This window comes from Sceloporus undulatus, chromosome 4 (genome assembly GCF_019175285.1).
Source record: "Sceloporus undulatus isolate JIND9_A2432 ecotype Alabama chromosome 4, SceUnd_v1.1, whole genome shotgun sequence".
Classification (NCBI taxonomy): domain Eukaryota; kingdom Metazoa; phylum Chordata; class Lepidosauria; order Squamata; family Phrynosomatidae; genus Sceloporus; species Sceloporus undulatus.
The window spans coordinates 4074448-4102231 of NC_056525.1; the positions used below are offsets into that span (position 1 = coordinate 4074448).

Sequence of the window (27784 nt, forward strand, 5' to 3'; positions counted from 1 at the left end):
ATAATAATAATAATAATAATAATAATAATAATAATAATAATAATAATAATAATAATAATGCTGTGTTCATGCTCTCCCAGAAGTTGCTGCACATGTGGGCCATTCCTGAAACCTTCTCTGAAGAAATCCTGCCAAGGCTGCATCCACACTGGAGAAATAACCCGGTTTGGCACCACTTTAACAGCCCTGACTCAAGGCTATGGAATTCTGGGAGTTGGAGTTTGTTGTGGGGCTCTGCTCTGGGCCCACAACAAACTTCAGCTCCCAGAATTCCATAGCCTTGAGCCAGAGCTGTTAAAGCGATGCCAAACTGGATTATTTCTCCAGTGTGGATGCAGCCCAAAAAAATCCTAGGATAGTGTTGCCATAAATTGGAATCAATTTGAAGGCACATCACAACAACAGCAGCAGCAGCACAACAAAGCACCACGTAGTGCTTCACATTTCACATGAGTGCAGATGAATATTTAGAAAAGCTTGTAATGACAACCTTTTGTAGGATGGCTGTGCTGTTCTAGTGTTGTTTTAAACTGAAAGAACCATCTTCATTTTTAAATCACTGGGACTATTGCAGGGCAAAGTAATCCGATATCAAAAAACGCAGGGTACTTTGACTATATGTAGGAATAATGCTGTTTGATACTACTTGAAGTACCATGGCTCCATCCTATGGAATAATAGGATTTGTAGTTTTACAGGGTCTTTAGCCTTCCCTTCCAAAGAGTGCTGGTGGCTCACAAAACTACAAAAAGGATACGAAAATGAAAAGAAGGACAGAAAGGGAAGGAAAGTAGGGGGAAAGAAGAAAAAAAGAAAAGAAAAATACAGGTGGAAGAAAAAGAAGGATAAGATTGAAAATAGAAAGGATAAAAATATAAAACAAAATAGCCAAAAATCTATATGCTTTTGCATCAATAATATATAGCAGAAAGGAAGACTATAAACTGTTGTAGAAACACATCATGCATCAAACAATTTGTATTATATAGTAGATAGTATGTTGTATCAGTAAATAATGAAAGATTAATATTCTACTAATTGTAAAGCTTGATGTATTGATTGGAAAGACGATTAAACAACTATTACAAAAAACAAACACACTACAAATCCCAGGATTCTGTAGGATGGAACTATGGTAGTTGAAGTGGTATCAAAATGCATTATTTCTACAGTATAGACTCACCCTGGGTTATGCTCCTGGTTATGGGATCGAGGTGTTACAAGCACATTCCTGTTTCCATTTGTGGAATGCTGGGGATAATGGTTATGTACTGCCTATATTCGAGGCAAGAGACACAATTGCATTTTCACTGTTTTCCTTGTTGCCTTTTGTATTTCTTTGAATTATATTATTAACCAGGTAGTTTTCCCCCTTAATTATATAGCATTGAAATAGCATTGCTGTCTTTGTCATTTATAGTATCTATAGTTATTACCTTCCCAGTGTGTGACTGTCAGAGCTTGGAAAAGTTATTATCTCTGAGTAGAACTTCCAAAATCTCCCAGGCAGCATTGGGAGTGAGTTAGGTAGTCCAAAAAAGGAACTTTTCCAATGTGTCTGTGTACCTATTAATATATTACTATCCATTATATGTCTATGCTATCATAGAATCATAGAATCGTAGAGTTGGAAGAAACCGCAAGGGCCATCCGGTCCAACCCCAATCTGCCATGCAGGAAATCCAAATCAAAGCATCCCTGACAGATGGCCATCCAGCCTCTGTTTAAAGACCTCCAAGGAAGGAGACTCCTCCACAATCTCCAAGGAAGGAGTGCATTCCATTGTCGAACAGCCCTTACTGTCAGGAAGTTCCTCCTAATGTTCAGGTGGAATCTCTTTTCCTGTAGCTTGCATCCATTGTTCCGGGTCCTGTTCTCTGGAGCAGCAGAAAACAAGCTTGCTCCCTCCTCAATATGACATCCTTTCAAATATTTAAACAGGGCTATCATATCATCTCTTAACCTTCTCTTCTCCAGGCTAAACATTCCCAGCTCTCTAAGTCGTTCCCTAAGGCATGGTTTCCAGACCCTTCACCATTTTAGTCGCCCTCCTCTGGACATGCTCCAGTTTCTCAATGTCCTTTTTGAACTGTGGTGCCCAGAACTGGACACAATATTCCAGGTGGGGCCTGACCAAAGCAGAATACAGTGGCACTATGACTTCTCTTGATCTAGACACTATACTTCTATTGATGCAGCCTAAAATTGCATTGGCCTTTTTAGCTGCCGCATCACACTGTTGACTCATGTTCAACTTGTGGTCTACTTGGACTCCCAGATCCCTTTCACACATAGTTTCATTCAGCCAGGTGTCCCCCATAATCCTATATCTGTGCATTTTATTTTTCTGCCCTAAGTGCAGTACCTTACATTTCTCTGTGTTGAATTTCATTTTGTTAGCTTTGGCCCAGCTTTCTAGTCTATTCAGGTCATTTTGAATCTTGATCCTGTCCTCTGGAGTATTAGCTATTCCTCCTAATTTGGTGTCATCTGCAAATTTGATAAGTATGCTCCCAATTCTGTCATCCAGGTCATTGATAAAGATGTTGAATAGCCCTGGGCCCAGGACAGAGCCCCACTGGACACCCCACTGGTCACTTCTCTCCAGGATGAAAAGGAGCCATTGTTGAGCACCCTTTGGGTTCGGCCGGTCAACCAATTACAGATCCATTTAACAGTTCCTTTGTCTAGCCCACATTTTACACACTTGTATGCAAGAATGTCATGGGAAACCTTGTCAAAGGCCTTAGTGAAATCCAGATATACTATATCCACAGCATTCCCTTCATCTACCAAGCTGGTAATTTTATCAAAGAAAGAGATTAGGTTTGTCTGGCATGACTTGTTTCTCTGAAACCCATGTTGACTTTTTATGATTATGGCATTGCCTTCTAGATGTTCACAGACTCTCTCTTTAAGGATCTGCTCCAGAATCTTTCCTGGGATTGATGTCAGACTAACTGGATGATAATTGTTGGGATCCTCTTTCTTCCCCTTTTTGAAGATGGGGACAACGTTTGCCCTCCGCCAGTCTGCTGGCACTTCTCCTGTTCTCCAGGAGTTTTCAAATATGATTGCCAATGGCTCCGATATTACATTTACCAGTTCTTTTAATACCCTTGGATGTAGTTCATCTGGTCCCGGAGACTTAAATTCATTTAGATTAATAAGGTGTTCCTCTACTATCTCTTTACTTATTCTGTGCTGAAATTCCCCTATTCTGTCCTCTGCTCCATTATCCTCAGGTTGAGCACCCTTTGCCTTTTCTGAGAAGACTGAGGCAAAGAAGGTGTTGAGTAATTCTGCCTTTTCTCTGTCTTCTGTTAGCATTTTGCCATCTTCTCCACGCAGTGAACCTACTGTTTCCTTCTTCCTTTTGCTGCGGACATATCCAAAAAAGCCCTTTTTATTGTTCTTAACCTCTCTAGCAAGCCTCAGTTCATTCTGTGCTTTGGCTTTTCTGACTTTACCCCTACACATGCCTGCTATTTCTTTGAATTCCTTTTTTGTGATTTCCCCCTTTTTCCATTTCTTATACATCTTCCGTTTCAAACTTAACTCGGTTGAAAGTTCCTTAGTCATCCATCCTGGTTTCTTGAGACACCTCCCGTTTTTCTTTCTCACTGGAACTGTTTGAAATTGTGCCTTCAGTATCTCTCTTTTGAGAAAGTCCCATCCGGTCTGAACTCCTTTATCTTTTAGTATTTGTGACCATGGAATCGCCCTCAATAATTCTCTAAGTTTACTGAAATCTGCTCTCCTAAAGTCTAGGATGCGTGTCTGACTCTGCCTGGCTTCTCCTCTCCATTGTATAACAAACTCCAGGAGAACATGGTCACTTCCACCTAAGGATCACACCACTTGCACCCCATTAACCAAGTCATCCTTGTTGGTTAGGATCAGATCTAAAATAGCTGACCCCCTTGTTGCCTCTTCCACCTTTTGGACCATGAAATAGTCTTCCAGGCAAGTGAGGAATTTGCTAGGCCTTGATTTTGCTGAGTTTGACTTCCAACAAATATCAGGATAGTTGAAGTCGCCCATCACTACTACATCTCTCTTTTCTGACTGTGTGGTCATCTGTTCTAGAAAGATATCATCCAATTCCTCAGTCTGACTTGGGGGTCTGTAGTAGACTCCCACCGTAACATCCTTGTTGTTTCTCTCCCCTTTGATTCTTATCCAGATGCTCTCCTCCTGGCTTCCATGACTGATGTCCTGGATCTCTTCACTGGTGTAAATATCTCTGACATATACAGTAGTGCTATTCCTCCTCCTTTCCTGTTTGGCCTATTTCTCTTAATAAGGTTATACCCCTCTATTTCTACATTCCAATCATGAGACTCATCCCACCAGGTTTCAGTGATGCATATTATATCATATTTGCTTTGTTGTACTAGGAGTTCGAGTTCATCTTGCTTATTTCCCATGCTCTGTGCATTAGTGTAGAGACATCGCAGACCATAGTTCCCTTTTACTTGCTGCCTGTGCAAGTTTTTTTGCCTCCCACTTTTGGGTCCTTGCACTTTTTTTCTTGTTTCCTCTATGTCAGTTTGACTATTTTCTCCAGCCCTTTCGCCTTCCTTAATATTAATAAATAATAAATAATAAAAAATTTATTTGTATACCGCCCTTCCATCGATCAGGGCGGTGAACAACATATTAACAACATCAATACAGTATAACATAACACACATTAAAATACAATACACTACTCAACCCTATTAAAATCAATACTAAAACCCCCCCATTAGCCAGCTGCCATTGCTGTCGAAGGGGGGAAGACTAGCTGGAACTTGATTCAGGGAATGCTAACCGGAATAGGAAGGTTTTTAACTCCCTCCTAAACTGGGCCAGGGAGGTGGCCGAGCGGAGCTCTATGGGCAGCGTATTCCAGAGGGCCGAGGCGACGATGGAATATGACCTCCTCGTTGTGGAGGCAAGTCTAGCCCCTGGAACCCTCAATAGTTGCTGCCCAGATGTTCTGAGGGTGCGGGGCGGAATGTATGGAGAGAGGCGGTCCTCCAGGTATCCTGGGCCCAAGCCATGTAGGGCTTTATAGGTTATCACCAACACCTTGTATTGTGCCCGGAAGCGAATGGGCAGCCAATGCAGATCTTTAAGTACAGGTGTAATATGACTGGCCCTGGAAGTGCCAGTAACCAGTCTGGCTGCCATATTCTGTACCATCTGCAGCTTCCGGGTGTGGTACAAGGGTTGCCCCATGTAGAGCGCATTGCAGAAATCCAATCGAGAGGTTACCAGAGTGTGTACCACCGTTTCAAGGTCTCTCTGGGCCAGGTATGGGCGCAGCTGGCGAATAAGCCGGAGCTGATAACAGGTGCTCCTGACCGTCGCGTCCACCTGAGATGTAAGGTGAAGCGACGAATCAAGGAGCACCCCCAGACTGCGCACGGAGTCCTTCACAGGAAGCGTGATCCCGTTCAGGACAGGTTGAACCACCGCCATTCCTGGACCAGGGGAACCTATCACAAGTACCTCCGTTTTCTCTGGATTCAGACTGAGTCGGTTTTCCCTCATCCAGCCCATTACCGACTCCAGACAGGCCACGAGAGGAGAGACACCATCCTCGGTCACTGCATCAGTCGGAGACATAGAGAAGACTATTTGGGTGTCATCAGCGTATTGATAACCCTGCGCCCCATGTCTCCGGATGATCTCTCCCAGCGGTTTCATGAAAATGTTAAAAAGCATGGGAGACAGAATAGCTCCTTGAGGGACCCCAGATGTAAGGGCCCTCTTATCAGAGCACACGTCTCCCAGCTGCACCATCTGGAACCTCCCGGAGAGGTAGGACTGGAACCACTGGAGCGCAGTGCCCCCGATTCCCACCTCTGCCAGGCGCTCCAGAAGGATACCATGGTCTATGGTATCGAAAGCCGCTGAGATGTCCAAGAGCACCAACAGGGACACGCTTCCCCCGTCGATGCCCAGACGGAGATCATCGACCAAGGCGACCATGGCCGTCTCAACCCCGTAACCCGCCCGAAAGCCGGTTTGAAATGGGTCTAGATAATCTGTTTCATCCCCACGGAACTCAGTTTAAAGCCCTCCTGATCAAGTTCTTGAGACTGTTGGCAAAGACATTTCTTCCAACTGGCGTGAGATGCAACCCGTCTGTTGCAAGAAGTCCCTCCTCATGGAACCGCAGCCCATGATCAAAGAATCCAAACTGTTCTCAGTGGCACCATCTGCGGAGCCAGTTGTTCACATCCGCTGTTTTCCTCTCCCTTCCTGGACCAAGCCCTTCGACTGGCAGAAGAGATGAGATGACAACCTGTGCATCCGGAAGGCTCTGGAAGGAGTTATATAGAGCTAGTCTGCTAGCTCCACCCCCCTTGTGACTCACAGATGTGACTCACAGAAGCTCCGCCCCTTCAGCAGCAAGCACACGTTCTCAATATGGCTGCCCAGCTGCTCCTCTCCTTCTCCTCTCTCTGGCCGGACTGTTCAAAATGAAGCAACTAGTAATAGACTCGTATATATGAATGAATGGATGGATAGGTACAAATAAGTACTGGATGGTTTATAGGTGATAATGTATGTACACAATTGTATTAGATACACTTGTGTTGTGAAACAGTCACCATAGGTCAGAAATGACTTGAAGGCACACAGCAACAGCAACAACAACAAATTAAAAACAACAACAGCAAGAAAAATAAAAGCCCAGCACATTATACCTTGAATAATGTTTCCCCAAAAGAAATCAAATGTCAAAGGCGTATTGGAATAAAAAGGGTTTTCCAGCTTGCAGAAAGGTAGTAAGGAGAGTATCAGTTACACATGCTTAGTTAGAATCAAAGAATTGTAGAATCACAGAGTTGGAAGAGACCGCAAGGGCCATCCAGTCCAACCCCATTCTGCCATGCAGGAACTCTCAGTCAAAGCATCCTCATTGACAGATGGCCATCCAAGGAAGGAGACTCCATCACTCTCCAAGGAAGGAGTGTGTCTCACTGTCTAACAGCCCTTACTGTCAGGAAGTTCCTCCAGTCCTAATGTTGAGCTGGAATCTCTTTTCCTGCAGCTTGCATCCATTGCTCCGGGTCCTTGTCCCCTCCTCAATATGACATCCCTTCAAATACTTAAAGAGGGCTATCACATCACCCCTTAACCTTCTCTTCTCCAGGTTAAACATCCCCAGCTCCCTGAGTCCTTTCCTCATAGGGCTTCATGGCTTCCAGACCCTTCACCATTTTACTTGCCTTCCTTTGGACATGCTCCAGTTTCTCCACATCCTTTTTGAATTGTGGTGCCCAGAACTGGACACAATATTCCAGGTGGGGGCTGACCAGAGCAGAATAGAGTGGGGCTATTACTTCCCTTGATCTAGACACTTCTATTGATGCAGCCTAAAATTGCATTGGCCTTGTTAGCTGCCACATCGTACTGTTGACTCATGTTCAACCTGTGGTCTACTAGGACTCCTAGATTCCTTTCAACCAGTTACAAATCCATTTAAGAGTTGTATTGTCTAGTCCACATTTCTCTAGCTTGTTTACAAGAATGTCATGGGGGACCTTGTCAAAGACATACAGTCTTTCAGATAGGTTATCCATAGACACAACTCATCACCCGACAAGTGATATATATTTATCATTCAAACTCTGGGAAACATCTGGGAATTGTTTCATAATTCAGACAACAGGCGATATTTCGCTCAGTTCTTTTCCCACATGGGAAAGCTTACTGTCAGAGAACTCCAAAGAATGGTAGGATCGCTGGTCATTCCAACAGAATGGAAGTACTTTGATTTCTTAGGACAGCTTCCTCCAAACCTGGCTTCTTCCAAACATGCAGGACTACAACCACCATTATGCAGACTCATGTGGTTGGAGCTGTAATCACACATGCCTGCAAGATAACAGGTTTGGAGGAAGTTGCATTAGGAGAAAGGAAGGGGGAAGAAATAACTGGGACATCTCTTACCATGCCCTCCATGCCCATGAGCCGTTCGGACAGCGGCAGCACCCAGGGCTCCTCTTCTGGTCAAGATCCCCAGGCGCATGGACATCAGCGACAGCATCTGCAGAGTGGAAGCAGAGACATGATCCTATCAAGCAGGTGAGAAGCCATACCAGAGCAAAAGGTAGTCACAGTGGTGGCTTGAAGCATGAACCCCACAGCACTCCATCAGCAGTCTGAAAGGACCATGGGAAAACCAGTGCTCCCATGTGGGAAAATCAATCTACCTGTCGTGTCCCAAAACACAAGTCCTCCACAGCCTCCTGCTTTGGCACAACTCTGAAAGCAGGCGAAAAACAGATTTGAGGATGGCTTCTGGTGCCACAAAAAGGAGTTGAGGCCACATGTGGCCCATGGACCATACTTTCCCCTCCCTTGCAATAAATTGTGGTTTGTGTTAACCATGGTTTGTTGCTTAAGTCACAAACTGCACCACAGATGATCAAACAAACCATGGTTTGTCCTCCTTGTTTCTGATTTATTTACACCCTCCATTCAGGCTTTGTCAGATTCTATTTGAGGGTTAGGAAACAATGAAGGAAACAAGCCAGAGACAAATGAGGTGGGAGGCATATGCCCTAACAAGCCATAGTTTAAGCAAACCAGGTTGTGTGAGCCAAGAACAAAGCATGGGTTCACATTGTGTTTGGGGCTGCTTTACAGATTGTAGCTTTTTAGCTGCAGTGAATTTGCACATCACAAGCCAGATTTTGGGAAACTACACCATGGCTTGTTGTGACCTATATAAGAGCAAACAGAGCCTAAATAGTGGCCATGTTGGGTGTCAAGAAAGAGTTGCTACAATCAGACTAGTTGACTGGTAAATGTGTGATGTCCCTTTGCTTCCTTGGTTGCCATCTGTCACCATCCATCTCACCTCTTCAGCCAGTGCTTGGCTATGGCTACATCCACACTGCCGAAATAATGCAATTTGATACTGCTTTAACTGCCATGCCTCAATGCTATGAAATCTGGGGTTTGTTGTTTTGTGAGATATTTAGCTTACTCTGTCAGAGAGTTCTTGTGCCACAACAAACTATAAATCCCAAGGTTCCACAGCATTGAGCCATGGCAGTTAAAGAGATGTCAAACTGCATTATTTCTGCAGTGCGGATGAAGCCTGTGGTAGTGCATCCCATCCTTTTTCTCTGCCTGTGGTTCCCGTTTTGCCTCTGAATGTGGCAGACAACAACAACAACAACAATTGTGGTTTGTTGTGGTATCCAGAGCTGTCTGAGAGAGAAGCCTAAATATCTCACGTAACTACTGTCCCCAGAATGCCATGCCATAGCAAGTAAATTCTAGTCAAACGGGATTATTTCTGCAGTGTGGAAGGAAGCTTCACCCATCGCAGAGCTTGGGATGGTACTTTTTAATAAGTAATTAGTTTCCATTAGCAGCTACAGTGTTTGAACAGCCATCCCTTGTTGTTAATTTTTACAATATTGAGGAAAAAGGTAACCCCATCTTCTTGCTTTTCTGTTACTTTCCATTACAGTACTTTTTAAAGAGGGAAATAAAACCCCTCCAACTCACTATTAAAAGAGGGAATTTCTCACTTTTTAAAGAGGAAAAATACAAATGGACAACATAAAACATGGAAATGTTTGTGAAGTGTAACATTTGAAAATAACTAGTTACATCAATAATGTAAGTTCACTTTTACTCATTATAATGCTTTTGAAATTGGGTTCCGTTTCCGAAAAGTAACTAGCTATAAGTAGCTACATTACTTGTAACATTACTTCCAAGTTCTTCTCCATATATAGCTCCTTTCCAGATCTAGGAGAAATGACTTTTCAAACTCCAACTCCCAGCATCCTGATTAGCTATGTTGCTTGGGGGATTTAGAGAAGCTGAGGTGGGAATCGAAACCTGATCTCCAGATTTGAAGTCCAATGCTCAAACCACTATGCTATACTGGCTTTCTTCCTCACTACTACTACTACTACTACTTCTATTTATTTATTTAGATCTTATTCTCCCCCCCAAAAAAAAATGGGACTCAAAACAGCTTATGATTCATAAGAATGCTATTAAGTTAGCATTAAAATAGAACTAAACTGTTACAGTATGAAAATACATCAAAATACAAAGATACAGCTGTGTTAATCTGTAGAATCAGTATGTGAAGAGATTTTGTTGCCAACTTCTTCCTTTCAGTTAGTCTCAAAGGTGCGACAGTATGAAAACAGATCACTCAGTAAAAGAATAACATGCAATTTTATTTTGCCATCTTGACCATACTCTGCTATTTTTTGGCCCTAGTTTTCATCTGTGAAATGCTGGAGGGAATGCATTGTTTGTGCAAGGAGATGGTGACATCTCTCTCTCTCTCTCTCTCTCTCTCTCTCTCACACACACACACACACACACACAAACACAAACACACACAACTAGTCCAGTTTTTGAAACGTCCCATGTCCCTCACCAGTCCTGGATGGAAGCAGCTTCTTTCCCTGGGGCTACATGGAAGGCACAATGGTTTGAGTGTTGGACCACAACTCTAAAGAACAGAGTTTGAATCCTGGCTCATCCCTGAAACCCACTGGGTGACCTTGGGCAAGTCACACCCTCTCAGCCTCAGAGGATGGCAACAGCACACTCCCCTCTGAAGAAATGTACCCATATAACTCCATGAAAGGTTTGTCTTAGGGTCACCATAAGTTGGAAACGACTTGAAGGCACACAAAAACAAACAGAGAAGGGAGGTGTGTACATGACCTGATCAGGGACACTTGGCCAAGTTAGGCATCCTCTTTGGGGACACACTGCAAGTGCCACCCAGGTGCTCATGCTACCAGCTGGACCCTTCCCAGGGATGCTGATATTCCCAGGGCTTCTGCTAGCTGCCCTCCAGATTTGTTGGACTGCAGTCTCCATCATCCTATTGGCTTTTGCTGGCTGAAGATGATGGAGACTGCAGTCCAACACATCTGGAGGGCCTCAGGGACACAGAAGACTGCTCTGCACCAACCATCAGAAGGCCTGGGGGTCCATAGACACTCTCTCCCAAGTCATCTAGGCCTGAAGCAGGAAATATTTCACATCATGGGACTGTCTATCCTGGATCAGAATAATGCTGAGAGCATGCTGACCCCAGAGAGTCATATGTGCCAAGGAAACTCAGAAGCAAAGGAAGTGTGTGTGTGTATGTGTGTGTGAGAGAGAGAGAGACAGAGACAGAGAGAGAAATCCCTTGTTTAGTCTTAGCATATGATATGCGGTTGTTATTGTTCTTGGCCTTTAAGTCATTTCCAACTTATAGCGACCCTAAGACGAACCCTATAATGGGAGTTTCTTGGCAAGTTTCTTCAGAAGGGTTTTGCCATTGCCATCCTCTAAGGCTGAGAGAGTGTGACTTGCCCAAAGTCACCCACTGGGTTTCCACGGCTGAGCTAGGATTTGAACCCTGCTCTCCAGAATCACAGTCCAACACTCAAACCACTACCGCATTTTGGCTTCTCATAGTATGGGGTAGATATTCTCTACATTCTACTATCATGGTGGAATGGTTTGAGTGTTGGGCTGAGACTCTGGAAACCAGAGATTCCTGACTTGGCCAAGAGACCCACTGGGTGATTTTGGGCGAGTCACAACCTCTGAGCCTTAGAGAAGGCAATGGCAAACCTCCTCTGAACAAATCTTGCCAAGAAACCTCATGATTGCCTGAGGGTTGCCATAGGTTGGAAAGGAATTGAAGGCACACAACCACAACAACACAAAATTGGACAGCATGACTGTGCCAGAGCCCTAGAGATTTTGGAAGGACCAACAGTTGACTAACCTTTCAGCATGCCCACCTGAAGTTGCCCACCTCCTGCCCAGCCTTGCCCATAAAATGCCAAGGGCACCACCTCCCTCTTGGTCCTCCAGTGTCCCAGCTTCCCCTGGGCCTGGCTGACTGCCATTGAAATCTAAGCAAGGTGGCCACCAGCTGGACAAATGTCCTCTCTGACCTCTAGCCATGCCAAGTGAGGCAGAGGGGCTGGAATAGCCTGAGGCAAATAATACCCACCTTGGAGGCATTAAGGGGGACCTAGGAGCGAGCCGAGGCAAGACTGGAAACCGCTTGTGAAATGCTAGATCCCTCTGTTTGACTGTGTGTTGGTTTGCATGCAAGTAGAATTTGGGGTGCCACAGAAGGCAAGCACAGAAGCCGGCATGGCCATCCAAGAAAAGCAAGAGCAGAACTTTGATTCCTATTTCCCTCACCTCTTGCTCTTGAAAGTCAGTTTGCAAGGAAGGGAAATCTGGAGTACAAGAGCAAGCGAAGAAAGTTTTCCGGCGCAATTGCTCGATTGCAGAGGGAGCCCAGTGTCCAAGTAAAAGGGGCAAAGCAGAGAGAAAATGGACTCAGAGAAGGGTCCAGCAAAGAGAAGGAAATCTCCCCCTCAGGCCCAGGCCAGTGGCTAACCTTTCTTTCCTCTGACCAGCCCCTGGGGCCAACTGGAAGTTAGTTTTCCATGCCAGGTGGGCTCCGAGGTTTCAAAGGTCCAGATGCCAAGGCATAACCAGGCCAAGCCAGAGTGGCATGGTTGGGAGAGACAGTGGCACTTACCATGGGGCCGAGAACAGAGCTGCAGCCGATGTGGGAAATGGAGGCAGCAACAGGCTCCCTTTTGGATCCAGTGAGCGGCTGCCTGGAGGCTGGCAGGCGGCCAAGGCTCCAGCAGCTGCCAAAGAAAGGACTCTTATTATAGAACAGGCCTGGACCAGGCGAGGGGGACGGATCTGGGCATCCGGGCCCCTTCGCCTCTCCTCTCTGTGGCCTCTCTGTCTGCCAGGGAAGGGGGATGATAGGTCTTTCTCTGCCCAATCTGCCTGACTGGGCACCTTCCTGGGTGCCGTGGCTTTCCCAGCCCTGGCCCAGAATGTTCTCTAAGGATGGCTCGTTAGGAACAGAGGCAGAGTGGCCAGGGCTAGCCAAAGGTCAAGTCCCAGCCAGACACACACACCCCTCCTTTTCCTTTGCACAAACACAAAAATGCACACAGAAAGTGCACTCCAAGCTAAGAGTCCTCGAAACAGTTGGGCAAGCAGAAGGACCGAGCTTGGAAACAGCTGAAGACTTTCACGGCCAGCATTCATAGTTTTTTGTGGATTTTTCGGCTATGAGGCCATGTTCTAGAAGAGTTTATTCCTGACGTTTCGCCAGCAGATGTTGGCAAAATGTCAGGAATAAATTCTTCTATCTCGAACATGGCCACAGCCCGAAAAACCCACCAAAAAAAACTTTGAAAACAGTTCTTTTTTGTTTGGACTGTGGCTCCCAGACTTCTCAGCCATCTGGGGATTCTGGGAGTTGCAATCCTCTCAAAAGGCTGTAAATAAGGAGACCTTGGTCTGGGGAATTTATCATTAGCTCAAACAGAGGAGCGGTCTCTATCCTATGTATATGAAGGTAGCCAAGGTAATAGGTCAACAGAGACAAGTTTTATGAAAACTGAATACTGTTTATTATTCATTCACACATAAGACAATCATACACTCACACAATCATCCAAGAACTCAGGAATATAGTAAGTTAGCGATGGATAGATAACATGAGGCTTTCTAATGCTTATATTCACCTGTATTGGCCGTGCTCCAGGTCCAGATTGATGAAGACTCAGCAACACGGAGGGAAAGGAAGGAGGGGGAGTGGATTGGAACTATATCAGAACTCAGACTGACATGAAGCCTGTCTGAATTCTAACATGGAACATAGACAAAAGATTTGAGGCTCCTTAAATAGGCAAAATCTTGCCTCAGGCGAAGAGTTGTTTCCACATTTCAAAGCAAAGTCAAATCTACATATTAAAGATTGCTTGATCTATAGAAGTCTTCAAGGTGAGAATGGTTCTGGCCTGGCAAGACATCCTGGCCATAAATCTGCCTCAAAGGTGTAAATGAGCCCTGGGAAGAAGGGGCAGGGAAAGGGAAAGGATGGCCCTTGGAAGGCAACGCAAGAAGCCTCAGTTTGACGTTTCCATAAGCTGGTGTCAAGAGCAGCATATAAGAATTAACCCCCCCCCCCCCAAATTTGAAATCTGTATGGTATAATTAGGCACTTTTAACGTTTGCTGGTCAGTTCTGACAGTGAATGACCCTGGATGGGATCTATAGTTTTTTTAATAAGGCTTTTCTGACTTTTTACTACTGAAACTTGGGTTTTCTAAGTCTTCATCAGGATCACTCATGTAGGAAACCTTTCTATGTCCATTTGACAGAATGGGAAGCTGAGGCTTATAAGAACCCATGGTCAACGGTGTTGTTGTTTTTTAAAGATCACGCTAAAACACAAATGATTATGGAGACTCAGCCCTCTGAGTTACAAGCCTCACATACCTCATGGATTGCAGGTTTGGGTTGTAATTTCCTAGCTGGGAAGGAAATCCATTCCATACATGCTCTGAGAGCTCTTGCCTTTATTGTGACTGCCTTCACTTCACTTGATGGAAGTTGGTTTAAATCAGTGATTCCCAAACTTTAGTCCTCCAGGTTTTGGGATTTCAACTCTGAGCATCCTCAGCCAATTTGGTCAGTAGTCAGGAGTTCTGGGAGCTGAAGTCCAGAAAAATCTGGAGGACCAAAGTTTGCGAACCAACAACCGGATAAAATGTCATTGAAGCCATGGGGCTGAGCCCTCCGAGAAGAAATGAAAGCTGGCTGCAATCCATCTCATGTGCAGCTGCTATTATCTGTTTTATTCTGTATTTCATGTTTGTGTGTGTAGCTTTTTTTCTTTTTACATTGTAGTTTACTATTGTATTTTACTATTGCATTTTTAGTGTTGTATTTTAGCCTTGTATTCTTGTCTTGCATTTTAGCATTTTACATTGAAGTAGTTATAAAATGTCTTATTCTGTTGTAAAGCACCATGTACATCAATAACCATATAAATAACTGATGATGATGATGATGATGATGATGGACACATGGTGGTAAAGAGGCATTCTGCTTATCAGATTGTTCATTGCCAGAGCTAAATGAATGATACTGAATGAGAGAAGTAATTTGGTCTCCCTCTGATTCTGCTCTCAGGCATTGTTACTACCCCATAGCCTTTTTTTTTTTGCCTTTAATTGAACTTTGATATCAAACTCCATCCTGAAAGGGGTACCTTGTCATGTAGGCCTGGATGGAAAGCGCCTGGTGGGATTCAGCCTGGAAGAGCGAAGGGCAGTAAGCAGAAAGGTATCCTTTGAAATTCTAATCTATTCCTCCTATTTCAGAGGCAAAGATGGCTCTGCCATTTGTCACCATCCCAACATCAAAGAGACAAGCTATATGGATCTGCCACTTCTTTGTTTAGGACGGCTACACTTTATGGTTTGCTCTTTTATCACCATGGAAATTTCCACCTAAATTAGCCTAAGCTGCACCTAAGCGATACCTAAGTGGAAAAATGTTATGCACAGATATAGAATGGGAGACACCTGGCTGAACGAGAGACTGAAAGGGATCTGGGAGTCCAAGTAGACCACAAGTTGAACATGAGTCAACAATGTGATGCAGCAGCTAAAAAGGCCAGTGCAAATTTAGGCTGCAGCAATAGAAGTATCTTGATCAAGAGAAGTAATAGTGCCACTCTATTCTGCTCTGGTCAGGCCTCACCTGGAATATTGTGTCCAGTTCTGGGAAAAACAATTCAAAAAGGATGTTGAGAAACTGGAGCATGATCAAAGGAGGGTGAATAAAATGGTGGAAGGTCTGGAAACCATGTCCTATGAGGAACGACTCAGGGCAGTGATGTCCAAACTCTGGCCCTCCAGGTGTTTTGGACTTCAGCTCCCAAAATCCCAAACCATTGGCCAAGGTGGTTGAGGCTTCTGGGAGCTGAAGTCCAAAACACCAGAATTTGGACAGTGCTGACTTAGGGGATGTTTAGCCTGGAGAAGAGAAGGTTGAAAGGTGATATGATAGCCCTGTTTAAATATTTGAAGGGATGTCATACTGTAGCCAATGGTCCATAGGGGAATTTTATTATTGTTGTTATTAGCTCAAATATTGCAAGAGGAGGGCCTGCTCGACGGCCCTTGCAGAATCGTCTCCCGATGTGTATATGGAGTAGACCAGGGGATCCCAATAAATGGAGCTGAGACAGACTTCTAGAATTAATAACCAATTTATTTATAAGGGGGAAAACACATACGATTCACTAGCATACACACACACATACAAGGCTCAGGAAAAGCATAGGTTAGCATGGAATGGGATTTTAGGCATCACTGGGGTGATACGTACCAGAATGTGGACTCCCTCCAGGAATCCAAATGGAATATGATGAGGATGGCATGAGGCTCAGCCATGGAATGACTGGCCAGGAGCCAGGATTCAGGATTCAAAGGGACAGAGCTTCCCCCTGAAATCCAGACTGGCCCAATAAACAGGCAAATCTGATGATATTTATAGGCAAAATCTTGCCTCTGGCAAAGGTGCTTGATGGTGAGAACAAAGGTGTTGAATTACTTGCTTTTCACCTGGATGTCCCTGTCTGATTGTCTTAGTGGTCTTAATAATAATAATAAATAATAATATGTTTTATTTATATACCGCTATTCCAAAGATCATAGCGGTGAACAGCAAGTAAGCTAATTAGCAAGTAAGCTAATTTGCCCCCAACAGTCTGGGTACTCATTTTAGCGACCTCGGAAGGATGCAAGCCTGAGTCGAGCTTGGGCCCTTTTGCTGGTCTTGAACTCGCAACCTTGTGGTCTTGAGTGAATGGCTGCAGTACAGGCATTTAACCACTGCATCACCAGGTTAAGCTGCTCGGACAACAGACCTGGGAGGGGGCGAAAGCCTCAGGCAAGGCAAACATTTGCTCTTCCTGGTCCTATGATAATCCCTTTATGCGACTCTCTAGATATGATGATGTGGGTGCCCCTCAGAGGTGTGTGTACATGTCCTCATGCCTCGCTGGCAATGGTGGACAGGCTATTAGAGTTCATCTAGGGGTCATTAAGGGTTATCATTTATACCAAAATTTATATGGAGCAGCATGGGTAACAATACTGAGGAGGGAGCAAGCTTGTTTTCTGCTGCTCCAGAGAATAGAACCTGGAACAATTGATGCAAGCTCCAGGAAAAGAGATTCCAGCTCAACATTAGGAGGAACTTCCTGACAGTAAGGGCTGTTCAACACTGGAACACACTCCTTCCTTGGAGATTGTGGTGGAGTCTCCTTCCTTAGAGGTCTTTAAACAGAGGCAGGATGGCCATCTGTCTGGGATGCTTTGATTGAGAGTTCCTGCATGGCAGAATGGGTTTTTTTTTACTAGATGGCCCTTGGGGTCTCTTCCAACTCTAAGATTCTATATGATTCTATGATTCTACCCAAAATCTGCCCATGAGGTGAAGAGGTATAAAGGAGGGCTGTTTGTTCTTTGTTTTCAGTCTTGGGTGAAGCCAGAAGCCATGATGCTGAGTCCACTTTCTCTGCAATTTTCCCTCTGGTCTGGACTTCTGGACTCTGCTGGTAATGTATGTCTCATCCTTCTAATCTCTATCCCATTGAACCTATTTTTAATTTGTTAGCTTTTGTTTGAGTGTGTGAGTGTGTGCTTTGTGTGAATGTTGTAATCTCTTTTGCTGTATTAATAAAAATACATTTTAATTTGCCTTCTGGAATCTAGTTCTTGGAACCAGTAGACATAGGTAAAAGACCCCTTGCTTTTTAAAGTTACCAAATTGCCTTCTCACTGCTCCCTTGAGCTAATTAATTAATTCCCCTATAAAATTAATTCAGAGCAATTTATGTAACAGCAACACGATAACCAAAGAAAACCTGACTATGGGCCAAGACAGACTGCCTGAAAATGTCGGTCTGCAGGCGCCCGTTTTAACTCCAGAGGAACGCCGGAGCCGCCAAACCATGTGACATCCCTCTGGAGTAAAAAGAATCCAATTCTTCCAGGTTCTTTTTGCAGTGCCCAGGTTACGTCATGAGTGCGCCACTGTCCCACTCTTGACATAAGTGATGCGCAGTGACATGTGGATGCTGCACATCACTTAAGTAAAGATGATGGCCCCCGTGTGGATGGGAGGCTGCCATTAGGCTGCTGCCTGCATGTACTAGGGTTCTGGAGTGTGCAGTTGCTGTGCGCTCCGGCCTATATTTGGCAATTCTGCAATTGTGGTGCTCCTACAGAGAAGGCCTAGCCATGTGTATCCACATGCAGCCTAGCCTCATGGAGTGGCATGCACCAGAGCATTCACTGATTTTGGGTAGGGTTATATGGGATGCCCCTGATCAGAAACTTTCTACATTAGCTCTTTCCTGCGGCATAGAACCACTTCTTCTAACCCAGTGGTTCCCAAACTTTGGTCTTCCTGATGTTTTGGACTTCAGCTCCCAGAATTCCTGATTATTGGCCAAACTGGACAGGGCTTCGGGGAACTGAAGTCCAAAAACCTAGAGGACCAAAGCTTGTGAAACACTGCTCTAACCTAACCCTTTCCAACTGTGTTGTGCTACAATTCCCAGAATCCCACAGCCAGCTGGGAATTGTAGTCTAACACGTCTGGAGAGAATTGCAGATGCACACACAACACACACACTTTGGAGAAGACTGTTCAGTCAGGGAAATGCATTCCTCTTCAGCCAGAAAGTAGACTTTAGAAAAGCAAATCGTTGTTATTATTGTTGTTGTTGTTGTTATTCCACTCTTTCCCCAGAACTGGGACCGAGAGCGGCTCACAACATTAAACGTGCAAATGAAGTGAAAACTTTTATTAGAACGTAAACTTTATTAATCACATTGCATATAATACAAAAAAAGAGGGAACCACCTCCATTCTGAATAAGGAAGGCAAGTTGGGCTCATTTCATAGGCCTCGCCCACAGGACCTTTCAAATCTTTGCTCTAAATCAGAGGTGGGGGCTCCAGATGTTGTTGGATTGCAACAGCGAACTACACTTCCTGGAATTTAATTGCACTGAGCCATGGCAGTTAAAGTGTTGTCGAATCAGATTATTTCTGCAGTGTGGATGCAATCCCAGAAAACCAGGGAGGGAACAGAAGGGAATGCGCATGAAAAGGCTGGGCAGCTACAATGCTGGGCAGAAACACCTCCATATTACGACTACATTTTGCTGCAGTAGTGCAATTTTTTCTAATGGCATGTTGGAGTAGCAGAGTATCCCCAAGTCCTCTGACAGACCAGTGGGCTGCATAGCTGCAACAAGACAAAAAAACATTTGTACAGTCATCCTACTGGTACAGACCTAGAGCAAGGCTGGATATGTCTAGACGAGGTGCTAAACTCAAAAGTCACAGCAAAATTAGGGAAAACCCTTCCCCTCCTTTAAAACAATTGTGAAAAGATGCTTCTGCATTGGAACTTATTGTCCCCAGTAATTATTGGGAGAGGGGAAGGTGATATTTGTAGCATTCCCATAGTATAGTATTAAGGAGAGTCAGGAGGACGCATGATGGTGATGGCACTGGCATATACGTCGCTGTGAAACCATTATGGTCACTCACTTCGGAACAGGTTCTGCCTTTTCATTTGGAGACAGAGAAAATCACATTTCTTTAGCATCTCCATGTCGCTGCATGAATGTCACAGAAGTGGCAGCAACAGATGTGTTAGCAAAGGGGAGGCTTGCAGTTGATACTTCTGTCATGTGAGGAGCCACCACAAAGCAGGCCCATAATAGTTCCAAGGAAGGCCCATGGGGACATAGCTCTGCTCAGACCCATCAGAAGTCAATCGATCACTACCCAGGTGTCTGTTGTGGAAGGAGACTCTTCAGTACTCGGCCTTGAGGTGGAAGTTGGGGGGAGCTGAAGATGCAGGTCTGTTGCTATTTGCATGTAGCCCTGTGGACAGGAAAACCAAAATAATAAGATTCTACATTGTTCCTCTCTCCGTTTTTAGAGCTTTAGACAGCTTTGAAATCGATCTTTTGCTTGACATACTGTGTCCTGTTCTGGGCACCACAAGTCAAGAAAGATGTGAATTGCAGAATCCTAGCGTTGGAAGAGACCCCATTCCACTCCAACTGCATTCTGCCATGAAGGAACACAGACTCAAAGCACCCCCTGTGACCAATGGCCATCCAGTCTCTGCTTAAAAACCTCCAAAGGAGGACACTCCATCACTCTTTGGAAGATCATATTCCACTGTCAAACAGGTCTTATGGTCAGGAAGTTCCTCCTAATGTTGAGGTGGAATCTCTTTTCCTGTAGCTTCCATCCATTGCTCCATGTCCTATTCTCTGGAGCAGCAGAAAACAAGCTTGCTCCAGCCTCAATATGACATCCTTTCAAATACTTAAACAGGGCCCTCATACCACCACTTAATCATCTCTTCTCCAGGCTAAACATACCCAGCTCCCTACGTTGCTCCTCAGAGGGTTTAATAGTTTCCAAGCCTTTCACTATTTTGGTTGCCCTCCTCTGAATTGCAGTGCCCAGAACTGGACACAATATTTCAGGTGAGGCCTGACCAAAGCAAAATGGAGGGGTATTAGTTCCTCAATGTGGAGTGTGTCCAGAGGAGGGCAACCAAAATGGTGAAAGGTCTGGAAACCCCTAGGTCCTGTGAGGAGCAGCTTAGGAAGCTCTGGGTATGTTCAGCCTGGAGAGGAGAAGCTTAAGGGGTGACATGATAGCCATATTTATATATTTGAAGGGGTGTCATATTTGAGGATGGAGCAAGCTTCTTTTCTGCTGCTCAAGAGACTGGGAGATGGAGCCACTGATTCAATCTACAGGGAAAGAGATTCCACTTAAACCTTAGGAAGAATTTCAGTAGTAGAAATATGATGCTTCCTTGGAGGGTGGCAGAGTCTCCTTCTTTGGAGGTTTTTAAACAAAGGCTGGATGGCTTTTTGTTACAGAAAGGGGTGAGACTGGGGTCTTTTCCAACTCCAGGATTCTATAATTTGGGATATATATATATTTTTAAATTGCTTCTTTTATTCCCTAAAAGCATTTATAACCATGAAGTGAGTGGAGGGACCAATTATTGCAGGCATGATTACCAACTGTGTATAATTATGACCTGGCTCACATTATTCCATAGAATACTAATGTGCAAACAGTGACTGGCAAAATGTCTAGATCCCACGTATCTTTCCTTTTCAAAATATGCTACTTTGTGTTTGGGGGTGTACAGACTCCAAGCAACTGCACAATTTTCACTTTTCTGGTTTAGGGTTGGGGATTGCATGGCTCTCTAGATGTTAATGCTGGGTAGAGTGCAAGACAATAGGAAAAGAGGATGGGAACAATGTGGATGGATTGACTCAACAATGGAAGCCATTGTCTGCCCTGACTTTGCAAGACTTGGGGCCCTTTCACACTACACCATTATAGCACTATGTTTTCACTGTAACTGTCATGGCCACATTCTATGGGGTCCTTGGATTTACAGTTTGGTGAGGTGCTTGAAGTCTCTGGCTGTGTTTTTTAAATACTGCTCCCTAAACTATAAATTTCAGGAATACATACAACGAAACCACAGGATGCCATTTAAAATGGAATGTAGTGTAAAAAGGCCCTGAGCAGGGCTGTGGATGATGGGGCCTCTTGGAAATCTCTCATTTAAAATGTCACCATAAACTGATTTGACAGCAAACAACAACAACAACAGTCTCAGAAAGGGAGGCAGGGGATCAAAGCAACCCCAGGTTTGCAGACAAGGCTGAAACCCTGCTCCATCTCTTTCTCTTTAGGCAAATACCTCATGCATTGTAACTTTGGGATTCATCACACTAGCACCACCGATGCTGGGAAGAATCACTCCTCTCTTAAGGTTCCCTAAAGAAATACAAAGAATGGCCATGAGGAGAGAAAAAGAAGCATTGGTCATCCACCCACAGAAGGGGAAAAGGTGCAATGAACATTCTTAATAAGGACAAAATCATTCCAGACTCACTGTTGACCTTCGATAATGCCAACGGGCTAAATAATTTCAGGAGCTTCTCCAGATGCATCACCTGTATGACACAAAGAGGGCTAAAGTGAGCAGGTGCAAAGGGTATGGGGCAAAGAGAGGTCTGCCAGGGGCCATATAGTCTGTCTGACTGGATGCATGTTCCCTGGAATGAAGTTCTAGCATTAGACAAAGCAGAAGATGGCAATGTTTAAGATTCTACACAAGGCAGCATGGCATAAAGCTCTGCATGTGGTGCTACATATTGATTGTGCTACGCAATCCTTGGGTTGAATGGAAATGTTACGCAACTGAGACAAGACACAAGTGTACAGCCATGTGCAATGCATACCTGAATGTGCAATGGCACTTCATCCACAACTCCACTTCTACAGCCTTAGAAAGGAATGCAGATGTTAAGCCCTTGATAAAAATGTCCAACAGCTTCCATAGGAGAAATTAAGCCTGCCTAACACACTGACTCATATTATCTGAAGGGGCTTCAGTGCCCTTGTGGGAAATCAAAATGTTGTTCTGCCATAAAGAACTGTCATGTTTGAGTTCTCATCCACTCCAATGTAAAAATCCGGAAGCATTCTGTCTCTGCGTTGCTACTATGTCAGTAATTAGCAGGTCACATTTTAGCAGTTTGCCTTATCCCTTCCAGTCACTCAGGCTCTGCCCCACTCACCTTAATATCTCCAATGTTGGACTTCTCCAACTCCAGGTGAAACCTATTGGACACAAAGGTTGGGGAGAGAGAGAAAAGTCAGGGACATGTTTATGTCCTTTGGAAACCACAGCACTATAGGATGTTTCCAGATGAATGGCTATTACTCTTGGTGGCAGCTGGTGCTTCCATGCAGCAAAAATGCTCCAGGCCTGTATTTGAACTTGAAAGATCTACCTATGGTGCTGAATGCTATCCTCATAATAGGGTTTTCACCTTAGATAGCCCCCTTAAAGTTCACACTAGAATCCAGAATGAATTTACCAACATGAAATTGTTGGACAGTGAATAAGCTGCCTTGGAAGGCTGTGGACTCTCCTTCTTTGGAGGTCTTTAAACAGTGGTTGGAGGGTATCTCTTGGGAGTGCTTTAGCTGTGTAATCCTGCATGGCATGAGTTAGATTAGAAGAACTTGGGCAAACCCTCCAGTTCTATGATTCTATGGAAACCTCCAGTAATTGCTGTTTAACAGTATCCAGTGGCATCGGGAGGTGGCAGATCATATTTTTCACATGCCAGGAAGTTTCAGAAAGGGATCCTCACAATGAGAAAACCAGCATAGTGTAGTGAATGCCAGATTAGGACTCTGGGAGACCTGGGTTCAAATCCCTCCTCAGTCTTGGAAGCCTACTGGACCTTGGGCAAATCACTGAACTCCAAAAAATCACTTTCCCAAGCTTTGCCCATGTGAAAGCCTCTCCAAAAGACAGAATGGTCATGATGGATCTGGATCTGTGATATTCCAGTCCTTTGTTTTCCAATCCAGAAGGTTATGGAATATATGGGCATGGCCACAAGATGTGTAAAGCACACACTGCTGTAGGCCAGAGTTTGGGAATATTCACTTCTGGGAGATGTCAGATCCCCAAACCCCCCAGAAAGCATGCCCAGATGTTAATGTTACTTCCCCAAAGTCTGACTTGGATGGCATTAGAAGGGAGTCAGTCAAATTTCTAAATGGAAAGGCATAGTAGAAATACAAATAATTCCATCAGTAATATGAGATTAATTCTGCTCTGAGATTTGAAAAGAAAAATGAGATGCATGGGGAAGAAGCAGAGGAGGAGGAGAACTGTTCAAGGCCACAATATGTGAGGTATCCCTGTAGAAATGGTGCATTGAAGAAAACATGGCTATTCCATGTTCAGATCTTTAAGAGGAAGCACTCCAAGTGAGCGTTAGATTTCCTGGAGAAGAAATAGACCCCAAAATCAGAATGTGACTCACTTTTTCATGGCCAACGAGCCGCCAACCTTGCCAAGAGAATTCTCAGATTTGACTTCTTCGAGATAAACTTGTCCTGTGAGGCTGATGTACTGTTGGCCAAAGAAGAGTGTACTCAGATGGATTTCTCCTAAAAGAAAGTGCCTTGGCATGCCAGACCAAAAGTCCTTAACAATATCTTTCTGCTCCTTCACTGCTACTGGTCAAGGGGAAGCCCACAAACGGGACACAAGGACCAAGATTTTATATCAGGGGCCTTTCACACTTCAGAGTTATAGCACTATCATTTCACCTTAACTGCCACAGCTGCAACTTGGGGTTTGTAGTCTGGTGAGGGCCTAGAGCTCTCTGGCTGAGTATTCTCCATGCCCTTTCCTAAACTACAAACCCTCGGATTCTATAGGATGTTGCCATGGCAGTTAAAGTGAAACCACAGCACTATAACTGTGTAGCATGAAAGGGCCCCAAGGTTATGTCATATAAATCTCTGCATGCCTTTTTGTGTGCTGATTGTATTATGTCCTTTTACTGAATGGCACATCTGTGCAATTGGGTGCACAACTGCATGCACAGTTGAATGTGGTTTTGCATGTGCATCTGCATTCCCACAACTTTGAATGGAATGTGGGTGTTGTTGCACATCAGACAAAAATGTTCAGCCACTTCCATAGGGGAACCTATGCATGCATATGACACAAAAACCTTATAGACTTTAAACAGCAGTAGCAGAAGGTCTATTAAAGTAACTTTGTACACAGTTCACCACTACTTAGCCCACTTTCAAGGAATGCAAACTAGAGCACCACCCCAAGAAAGAGCCTCTTTCCATCATCATCTCTAATTTGGCACTTACGACATTTAGTAGGAAGACAGAGACCCGTCTGGCATTTGGCAGAACAACAAAGAACTCGGCAGACCCAAAGATGGTTGTGTCAAGACTGCCAGGATGGAAGCTGAACACAGGTTGCTTTCGGGCAGCAAGGAGAACCTCCATGGCCATATCTGGGAAATGCATCTTCAGCTGGAGATGAGAAAAAGAGAGGCATCTAAATGATCTGGGTCCAGGTTTGGCTCCAGGTTACCTACAGGATCGCCTCCTCCCATAAAAACTGCCCCATACACTTGGGTCCTCAAGTAGACATTTATTTTAGTGAGCCCAGACTAGGCTGGCAATTGTCAGCCAGAGCACTTTTTCTTCCGCTGCCCCTAGACTGTGGAATGGCCCGCTGGAAGAGATTCGACTGCTGAATACACAAATTTAAAACAGCATTGAATACCAGTCTTTTCTGGAAGGCTTATCCAGATGATTTTTAAATTGTGAATTTAGATTATGAATTTTAAAAGTGGGTAGTTTTAAAATGTGTATGCTTTATTTGTCCTTTTAAACTGTTGCATGCTTTAATTAATGTGCTTTAACTGATGATGCTCATTGTTGACTTGTTGCTGTTCCCCATCTCAGTCCACAGGGAGAGGCGCGCACAAAATAATAATAATAATAATAATTGGAATGGATGGTGACGCAGCGAGTCATGGAGGTGGAGGTTGTAGTCCAACATATCTGGAGGGTATCAGATCAGTGAAACCTGTTTATGCCACGCATCCAGGCCCTGACTTCTTCAAAATGAAAATAATCTGCACCATAGTGAAGATGGTTTCATTCTTTGGACTTAGAAACAGCATTATGGCTACCAGAAGAAGCAGAAAAGAAAACTCAGGGGGGGAAAACCACTGTTTTAGAGAAAGAAATCAGAAAAAAAACACATCATTGTAATGTAAAGGTGAATTCATATGCTGGGAAAATCAGCTAAAGCAAATTGGATTTCTTTGAAAGTGCAGAATTATCCAAAGCTAGTCTAGCTGTCCTGAATCCACACTGATTTATGTATTACTTCATCCCAGTAATTAAAATATTATTGAAAAATGCCAACACAGCAGATTTATTCCTCTAATCAGAATCACTGTCTGAAATATCTATAGCTCCATTTCATGAGCCTCAGAAAACAGATGGTTGGCATGAACCGAAATGAGCTTTTCAACCTGCGTGATTCCCTCATCCCCAAATCATTTTTGTGTCAATAAAACCAATTTTGCAAATGCATTTGGGCGCCTTTTTGTTGGCTGAGTAAAGATATCTTACTTCTGTGTGCCTTCTAGTCATTTCTGACCTATGGCAACCCTGAGGTGAGTTTCTTGGCAAGGTTTGTTCAGAGGGGGTTTGCCTTTGCCTTCCTCTGAGGTCGAGAGAGTGTGGCTTGCCTAAGGACACCAAGGGGTCTCCAGGCTGAGTGGGGATTTGAACCCTGGTCTCAGGAATCATAGTCCAGTGACCAAGCTACTACACCACGCTGGCTCAAAGGTATCACCAGTATATATAGCAGATTTTGAACCCTTTTTCCTGAGAGTATGAGTCTGTGTTTGAAAATACGCAGCCTTTGCCCTCACTTGTAGACCAGTAGCAGAGAAGCTGTGCATATGTGTTTGGACTCCCTCTCCAATCATCCACTGCCAGTATAATAATAATAATCTCTCTCTCTCTCTCTCTCTCTCTCTCTCTCTGGCTTTGCTTCACGAATGAAGATTCAGGAAGGACTCATCCTGCGCTTTGTACAAGCGCATTGGTGACTAAAAAGGCCAATCCGGGACAAACAGGTCTGGTTGCAGAAAGCACAGCGGAAAGTCTCCTTGGGTGATGTTTCCAGGTTGTGGTTCTTTCTGCGTTGTCGTTTCTCTTCAAGACTTGTTCGCCGTGAGCTTTCAAAAAAGGCTGCAGCGTCATGGATAGTGCATCTCCATGCCTCCCGATGCAAGGCCAGGGTGGACCATTGTTGGCAATCAATTTGGCCAAGCCTGAGATATTGTTTCAGGGAGTCCTTGTATCTCTTCTTTGGAGCACCCTTCTTATGCTGACCTGTGGTGAGTTCACCATAGAATACTATTTTTGGGAGGCGATGGTCCTCCATCCTAGAAACGTGTCCTGCCCAGCGCAGCTGCGTCCTCAATAGCATGGCCTCAGTGCTGGTGATCCCTGCTTGCTCAAGGACAGCAACATTTGTCACATAGTCAGTCCAGTGTATATTTAGAATTGTGTGTAAACAGCGCTGATGAAAGCATTCAAGGAGTCGTAGGTGTTGGCAATAGGTGACCCATGTTTCAGACCCATAGAGGAGAATAGACAGTACAATGGCTCTATACACACTGATTTTTGTGCTTCGCCTCAAGTGTTTGTTACTCCAGACTCTTTTGTGAAGCCTTACGAATGCGCTATATTCCTTTGCTAATCTGTGATTGATCTCTTTATCAATCTTGGCATCTGAGGAGATGATGCTTCCCAGGTAGGTGAACTGCTGAACAAACTTGACCACAGATGTGCCTACAGTGATGTGGGGATGGTAGTGTTCTTCCTGTGGTGCCGGCTGGTAGAGAACTTCCATTTTCTTCAGACTGACTTCCAGTCCAAAGAGTCTGCAGCTGTTGCAAAACAAGATGTTAGGCACTGCAGAGCTGCTTCCATATGGGCAACGAGGGCAGCATCGTCAGCAAAAAGCAGCTCACGGACTAGATAGTTTAGAGTCTTAGTGTGGGCCCTCAGGCGGCTTAAGTTAAACAGGCTACCATCAGTACAGTAGTGTATATAAATGCCAGAGTCGTCTTCTTTGAGATCTGCCGTAGCCCTTTGGAGCATCATGCTGAAGAAGATTGTAAATAGAGTTGGAGCGAGAACACAACCTTGTTTCACACCGTTTGTTATTAGAAAGGGCTCTGAGAGAGCATTGCCATATCTGACTTGACCTTGCTGGCCTTCATGTAGCAGGATGATCATTTGGAGGAATTTGGGGGGGCATCCTAGTCGTTTCAGGATCTGCCACAGACCTTTTCTACTCACAGTGTCAAAGGCTTTGGTGAGGTCGACAAATGTTACATAGAGTCCTTTGTTCTGCTCTCTACATTTCTCTTGCAGTTGTCTAAGGGCAA

At 44.4% G+C, this 27784-nt stretch overlaps 2 protein-coding genes and 1 long non-coding RNA gene across 3 annotated transcripts in view; 1 reads left to right on the forward strand and 2 right to left on the reverse strand.

The window, feature by feature from the left end:
• Positions 1 to 12881, reverse strand: part of LOC121929894 — a 40058-nt gene extending 27177 nt beyond the window's left edge. The window contains exons 1-2 of the mRNA XM_042465885.1: positions 12551 to 12881; positions 7954 to 8050 (exon numbers count right to left, since the gene is read on the reverse strand). Of these exons, the coding sequence (XP_042321819.1) occupies positions 7954 to 8050; positions 12551 to 12553 (100 nt within the window). The 5' untranslated portion in view covers positions 12554 to 12881. The remainder of the gene's footprint in view (positions 1 to 7953; positions 8051 to 12550) is intronic.
• Positions 12882 to 17380: 4499 nt separating this feature from the next.
• LOC121929895 lies at positions 17381 to 25883 on the forward strand. Its single transcript, XR_006103766.1, has 3 exons — positions 17381 to 17457; positions 21659 to 21816; positions 25272 to 25883. It is a non-coding gene; the product is annotated as an uncharacterized LOC121929895 (long non-coding RNA).
• Positions 18718 to 27784, reverse strand: part of LOC121929892 (bactericidal permeability-increasing protein-like) — a 44473-nt gene continuing 35406 nt past the window's right edge. Inside the window, exons 11-16 of the mRNA XM_042465882.1 lie at positions 24666 to 24833; positions 23816 to 23904; positions 22550 to 22592; positions 21862 to 21922; positions 21667 to 21743; positions 18718 to 19799 (exon numbers count right to left, since the gene is read on the reverse strand). Of these exons, the coding sequence (XP_042321816.1) occupies positions 19686 to 19799; positions 21667 to 21743; positions 21862 to 21922; positions 22550 to 22592; positions 23816 to 23904; positions 24666 to 24833 (552 nt within the window). The 3' untranslated portion in view covers positions 18718 to 19685. The remainder of the gene's footprint in view (positions 19800 to 21666; positions 21744 to 21861; positions 21923 to 22549; positions 22593 to 23815; positions 23905 to 24665; positions 24834 to 27784) is intronic.